The sequence below is a fragment of the Limulus polyphemus genome, unplaced genomic scaffold (genome assembly GCF_000517525.1).
Source record: "Limulus polyphemus unplaced genomic scaffold, Limulus_polyphemus-2.1.2 Scaffold2674, whole genome shotgun sequence".
Classification (NCBI taxonomy): domain Eukaryota; kingdom Metazoa; phylum Arthropoda; class Merostomata; order Xiphosura; family Limulidae; genus Limulus; species Limulus polyphemus.
In genome coordinates, this window is record NW_013668284.1 from 155903 (window position 1) to 163311 (window position 7409).

The 7409-nt window shown below is 33.2% G+C and overlaps 1 protein-coding gene across 1 annotated transcript in view; it reads right to left on the bottom strand.

The window, feature by feature from the left end:
- LOC106467595 (nose resistant to fluoxetine protein 6-like) overlaps positions 1-7409 on the bottom strand; it is a 22664-nt gene that overhangs the window by 10905 nt on the left and 4350 nt on the right. Inside the window, exons 3-6 of the mRNA XM_013927957.2 lie at positions 5262-5341; positions 4833-4949; positions 4340-4460; positions 3407-3593 (exon numbers count right to left, since the gene is read on the bottom strand). Coding sequence (XP_013783411.1) covers positions 3407-3593; positions 4340-4460; positions 4833-4949; positions 5262-5341 — 505 coding nt within the window. The remainder of the gene's footprint in view (positions 1-3406; positions 3594-4339; positions 4461-4832; positions 4950-5261; positions 5342-7409) is intronic.

Here is a 7409-nt window from a genome sequence, read left to right on the forward strand (position 1 = left end):
GTGGCTTAAAGTGTATAGTTATATTTTCTAACGGTTTCATTACACGTGAAATTTAAAACATGGACCTTATGAAAGCAGGTGGCTTAAAGTGTATAGTTATATTTTCTAACGGTTTCATTACACGTGAAATTTAAAACATGGACCTTATGAAAGCAGGTGGCTTAAAGTGTATAGTTATATTTTCTAACGGTTTTATTACACATGAAATTTAAAACATGGACCTTATGAAAGCAGGTGGCTTAAAGTGTATAGTTATATTTTCTAACGGTTTTATTACACGTGAAATTTAAAACATGGACCTTATGAAAGCAGGTGGCTTAAAGTGTATAGTTAAGTTCCCCAGGCAGTTCAACAACAACCTTTCTAGTATCACATGGTGGGTTAAGACGTTGGTGTGAATGGATGAAGGTGTGATTGACTCGATCCAGTTCCTCAGTCAGTTTAACATCAAGCCTTCTAACATCGCATGGTAAGTTAAAACTTTGATGAACATGGCTTTCATGGATGCGTTAGTGGTATGTTAATAAAAATATATTATGATTTCTTATTGGTGGAGGCATTAAGCACACTAAGTACAGAAAGAGCAAATGCACAAAGATGATTCTGACCAAGAGAAAAATTCAAACGAGCGTTGCGATGACATGTGACAAAATGGATAGCTGAATCAGGTCCTATTCTCGACCTTAAGTTGTCTTCTTGAAACCTGTTTCTTCTCTGATAATCGTTCCATCTGTGGTCGTTTAGTTTATACTAAATCCACGGGCAGTGGACTTGGTAAATCCTAACAACTACACTGTTAAAGGACATAAAGAGTCATAGCTTAACTTCTACGATCTTCTTCAGGTGTTCAGTGTACAGACGAAATACATGACATACAAATTGAGCTCCGCAACTGGTTTCGTGTTTGCCATGTTTACAACACGTTGAAAGTATGAACGTCAGTAAAAAGCCTCTTCCGTCACCAGTAGGTGCGATAACAGTAACCAAGACATTAATGATAACAAAAACAACAAATCAGCAAAGGACTCAATATGAAGACGATACTTTTTTTTTTTTTTCAGGACGAGCAGCACCTGAACATTTTCAAACAGGATACGTGAAACGGGCACATAATTGATAATATAACAATTGCTGAAAAGGCATTCTGGTGTAATATTTGAGATCGATTTAAATTCAATTTCCCCTGCAATATTGGTGTATTGTATAATCGTTCAGCTGTAAGTATTATAGGCATCATGCACGTGACGTCACAAGTTTCTGGTTAGAGGAATGAGACGCCATATTGGATGGAGAATCAAAACATACAAAGTATACTGATAATTATCAATTGTTCTCGAGAACAAACATGGCGGACAGTTATTGTGCAGTTAACTGCCACAGTAATGGTGTTGATGCATCAAATCCACCGTTTTATAAAATACCTACCATCTAAGTTGATCCACTTATACACGCTCAATGGATCACAGCACCTACAATCTCAGTTGATCCACTTATACACGATCAATGGATCACAACTATTATGTCGAAAGGGTTTGTTCATCACAATGTAAGATTTGTTTCTCAGTTGTTCCTTTTTCTCATAGACAAATGAAAACCAAGCAATCATCTGCCTATGATATTCATTATATACAATGTACTCATCTATCTTATAATCAAGCACAATGAATACAGAAAATATGGTTGGTGGGGAATTCACTCCCGGTATTATCACTCCCTATGCATTTCACTCATTGTTAGTTCAATCCCTGTAATAATTTGTTAATGTCAAAAATATGTTTTAGTATTCCAAAATCTGACCTAAATTCTTCTTGCTTGATAAAGTCCAGAAAACAAGATGGACTTTTTACGAGGAATAGCTCATAACTTGCATCACTTTTAATAATTTGTAATAAATGTTACTTTTATTGTTGATTATTATTTCACATTAATAATTTATTACAGGTAGTGAACTAACAAGGAGCGAAATTACAAGGGGTCAAATTACCGGTCACCAGAAAATATAACATTTTTTTCCTTGAGCACGTACATGGAAATTTTAATGTCGTATTTCGTATTTATCAAGGAAACAGAATTTGTTTTTTGTTCCTTAAGAAAACAATTTCTATGTAAATATTGTATTCTTTAAAGTCTTTACGGGCTTTCAACTATAATCTAAGGTGAAATTTAGCAGACAGTTGTAAATGTTTCAGTACCTCAACTCCGGTCATGTTAGTCCCAGGTAGCTGTCACATTTTTTAATCCTTGAATATTGTTCTAGGGATCAAATATGGATCATTTATCTCTATTAGATGAAACTTTTTTTAAGTAGATAGACTTACACGCCTTTTTACGTGATTTATTTCAACTGAAAATAGTGAATTTATTGAATTTTCCACTGATACTCGTACTTGTTGAGAGGTTATTATCGGTGTAATTATGCTATGAATTTTCATCCCACGTGGCTCCAGAAACAGATTTCAAGTGTAATAAAACCATTAGAAAATAGGTGGGTTAAGACGTTGGTGTGTATGGATGAAGATATGATTGATCGATCCTGAGTCTCAAACAGTGTTTAAGTTACAAGGTCTTAACCGTCTTTATGTTCTGTTTTCACTTATATTCGATCTATTTAGAATCAAATTTCGACGATCATATATTTGCATTTAATTATTATTTTTTTTTCTGTATGTGTTAATTTATTTTAAGTTAAAGATATGTTACTGCACCTCAAACATTCCGATATAAAATCATAAAAAAATATTCAACGTTAAACTGGTACACAAATAAAAACATTTTATTTAGGCCTATCTATGGCCTTCAAAAAGATGACGACTCTACATGTTTTGACTGGAATATATAAAATAGAATGTGAATGTGGAAGTATTTACATTGGTCAGACAAATCGTAATTTAAAATACCGCTTAAATGAGCATAAGGGATATGTAAAAAAAATAAAAAACTGAAAATTCATCCATAGCAGAACATGTACAGGAAACACAACATACAATATTGTGAGGAAAAAACTGTAATATTAGCTCAACCTAAAAGTATAATAGGTAATAATATTCGTGAATCGTTAGAAATAATAAAACATAAAAAAAAGATCATGTAGTATTAAATAGAGATGAAGATATGACGAATATTTCTGCAACTTTTTGAACGCTATAGATAGGCCTAAATAAAATGTTTTTAATTGTGTACCAGTTTAACGTTCAATATTATTTATGATTTTAACTTTATACACAAGTGCCAAAATACTATAATTCCGATATAATTTGACTAAATCATGCAGATAAATCAAGCCGTTAAGTACGTGGGTATACTTTTCATATGAAAATATGCATATAAATATTGATACGACAAGAGACAAAATTATGGGCATAGCTATCTAATACAGGTATACTAAATGTATTAATATTTCACTTACCTCCATACCCGTTCACAGAGGCAAAGGTTATCCAAGCTAAGCCTAAGGCGAATACGGTTCTGTGAACCGATGCGTAAAGGATTCCAATAACTACATTTGGTGTGACATCGTTTATCCAATCATAAGCTCCAAATACCACTGCTGCACATGAGATCGTAGTAACCATCCATCCCACAATCACAGTAACCTAAGAAAAATAACTGGTTATGCTGAAAACTAGTCTTTAATATACGATGTCTAATACCGATTAGCCGTGTTCGTTGTTGGTAGACTGCCAAATGTCTACATTCTTATACACAAACTTACTTCTGTTCCACGGAGGGGGGGGGGGGTGCAAAAGGGTAAACAAGTTCCTCGCTGTGTGATGCACAACAAAAATATTTCAATTAATTTAAAAAAACTTTACTTATAAAGTATATTTTATCTTTTTGATATAGTTGACAATTTATTCTAACATCCTTTTACACAAATGGTCAATACAGACAGACAAACGGAAGCACGGACGAACGACCAGACAGATCGGACTATAGATATGGATTTTCTCATTTTTATTCTGAGAGCTTTGCCAACTCTTGTCTTCAGATATTCATTAATTTTACTGATCAAAACTAAGTCTAAACATTTTAAAGTAGCATCAAGTTTAAGCCTAAGTCTATACATTTTTAAGTAACATCAAGATTAAGCTTAAATCTATACATTTTTAAGTAATATCAAGATTAGGACTAAGTCTATTCATTTTAAAATAGCATCAAGATTAGGACTAAGTCTATTCATTTTAAAATAGCATCAAGATTATGACTAAGTCTATACATTTTTAAATAGCATCAAGATTAAGCCTAAGTCTATACATTTTTAAGTAACATCAAGATTAAGACTAAGTCTACATATTTTTAACTAGCATCAATGCTAAGTCTAACTTTTCAATGGACTTACGGGTTTCATCTTGACAGCTTTATATTTCAGCACCAGATAGCCCATGGCCAATCCAATACAGTATGGACCCAAATGGATGTAAGGCATATAGTGAATGTAGTCATTCATGTCTCTCACTCTCCTGAAACCATCAGAGTAGATTTATTGATTGTTGACAGAAGCGATATAAGGTTTTATAACGGATAACCAAAATATTAGGCTTTTTCAAGTTCGTGCACTTTATAAAAAAGAACAAAAGTCAACATTATTTTTTTTATTTGTCCAATTATATTTAATTTTCTGGTGTGTTTCGATTATTTAGACAGTCTTGGAAATTCTATTTGATCGGCCTGTAAAACGGACCAAAATAAAGCTAATTAAACCAAGACTTTGAATATTTCACTGCTACTTACAGATTATTTAGTTATACCTAATCTGTTCTTAAGTGCTGAAAAAGTATAAACTTCGCAAATGAAAAAAAATATTCAAAAATCAATTGATGCTCGAATCTTACCCAACGTCGAAAAACACTATCGATGGCGTAAAGTCCATCCAAAATGTGATTGCTCCAATACTAACACAAGATGCTAGTACACCAAATATGGTAAGACACATTCCAATCCGAGGCCACCTATAAGTCGTATAGAAATATATGGCCTAGATTTTAATTACATGTTTCTCCAAACAAATTTTAAATGAATTTTATGAATAGAGAACTAGAAGACAAGCGCTGTTTAGCGGTTCGTTCATAAATTTATTTACTCACGATTTCAAAAAGAATGCGAATAATGACCACTGATATACATTAAAAAAAATATTTATATATGTACTGAAAAGTAATGATTATATGTTTATGTAAGGTACGTACTCAGAGAAATTTTCCCCAGAACACTGGAGACATCAAATTGGACACTTAAGATAGCCTGGCCCAGATGTATCTTACCTGTAGAAAGCAATAAGAGCGATTGGTGATATCAGGTAGAGCTGCATATCAGCTGCCAGATACCAGTACGGTGTAATACACTGAAAAATAGATTTATTAAACGTCGGTACATAAACTTAAATACGTATGAATATTCAGAATGACAAGTGATTCTAATTTATTCAAGCACGAAGAAGAGATATATCTGACTGCCTTAGATTATCGGATCGAGCATTGTCATTTTATTTTTATATTCTGCGTGACTCTATTTTTCTTTCCTTTCGCCACTATAACTTATTTTTTTATTGTATAAAGTATTTACATTTCCGAATATTTTACATTTGAGCGATTTCCTCTGGAGCAAATCGACTTCCTTCCAAATAGATATTTTACAGAGTTTGATGATGTTAAATTGTTAACACTACGTCTTTACTCTGGAAGAAAAACAAATTTAAAACAGATGTATGTTGAAAGCAGAAAAAACAAATAACATATTTAAGTATGTCAGTAAGAGCTAAGTTTGTGGATGATCTGAGAAACAACAGAACTGAAATTAAAGAAACTTTCTTTTACTAAATACATTAATATGTTATTTCACTAGCTAAAACTGGAGACCATAATTGTTCTCAAATTCAAAGTGGGCTAAAGACGAAGAAGACATTCAACGGAGAGTAAGGATCTCTCTGACATGTCGGGTGAAGATGTGATTGATCGATCCAGTTCCCCAGGCAGTTCGACACCAAGCTTTCTAGCATTACATAAGTAGAAGTATATAATAAAAATTTCAAGCGCACACAAAGCGTTTGCCAACATGTATTTTTTGTTTTCTTCTAATGGTAAGTTATAAGCAGAATTTAACGAAACCAGTACACTTCTCTTCTGAATTATGTATGAAGGTTTGGTATTTCGTGGTAATTATTAAGCCAAGGGTACATAAAGGGCTATGTGCGCTGCTTACAACGGGTGTCGAAACCCAAGTTTTGGCGTCGTAAACCAGTAACTTCCCGCTGAGCCAATTAAGGCTATACATGAAGGACGATTAAATTTATTAGCTATTTGTTACTTAGTTTCCTTAAAGTCGGGTTTAACAATTAGGCTTCTCGTAAATCATTTTGGATTTTCTAATTTTTCATTTTAAATCCTTACTACTCCCATGTTACTGTAAATTTCCTATCTATTTGTATACTTAAACTTAAGGCATTTATAACCGAATTTCTTCTTTATGTCTTTAATATGTCAATTAAGTTTTATCTTCCCTGTTTTCCTTTATTAAGACAGTTTGCTTTTATCTCCCCTGTTATCCTTTATTAAGACAGTTAGCTTTGATCTTCCCTGTTATCCTTTATTAAGAGAGTTTGCTTTGATCTTTCCTGTTATCCTTTATTAAGACAGTTAGCTTTGATCTTCCCTGTTATCCTTTATTAAGACAGTTTGCTTTGATTTACCCTGTTATCCTTTATTAAGACAGTTTGCTTTGATCTTCCTTGTCATCTTTTTTCCTTTTTAGGAACATGCCTATCTTGAACTAAAAACAATGTGTTTTAAATATTCCCCAAAGGTGACCCACATCACCTTTTAACTCATTATATCAATTCACTAACTGACTTTCAGAATATAAGGAACTAAAACCCTACTTCTCAGCATGTAGCAAAACATAAAACTTAATTATGCAATGATCACTCTTTCCAAAATGTTGCTTCCCAGTGGCTCAACAGTATGTCTGCAGGCTTACGATGCTAAAAAAAATTGAGTTTCGATACTCGTGATGGGCAGAGCAAAGATAGCACATTGTGTAATATTGTGTTTAACAAAAAAAACAAACGAATCCAAAAGTTTTCCCTACTCCAACTCTGGCAACCATATCCTCATTTGTGGTTACCATTAAATCCAAAATGTTTCCCTTCTCCAACTCTAGCAACCATATCCTCATTTGTAATTACCATTAAATCCAAAATGTTTCCCTTCTCCAACTCTGGCAACCATATCCTCATTTGTAATTACCATTAAATCCAAAATGTTTCCCTTCTCCAACTCTAGCAACCATATCCTCATTTGTGGTTACCATTAAATCCAAAATGTTTCCCTTCTCCAACTCTAGCAACCATATCCTCATTTGTGGTTACCATTAAATCCAAAATGTTTCCCTTCTCCAACTCTAGCAACCATATC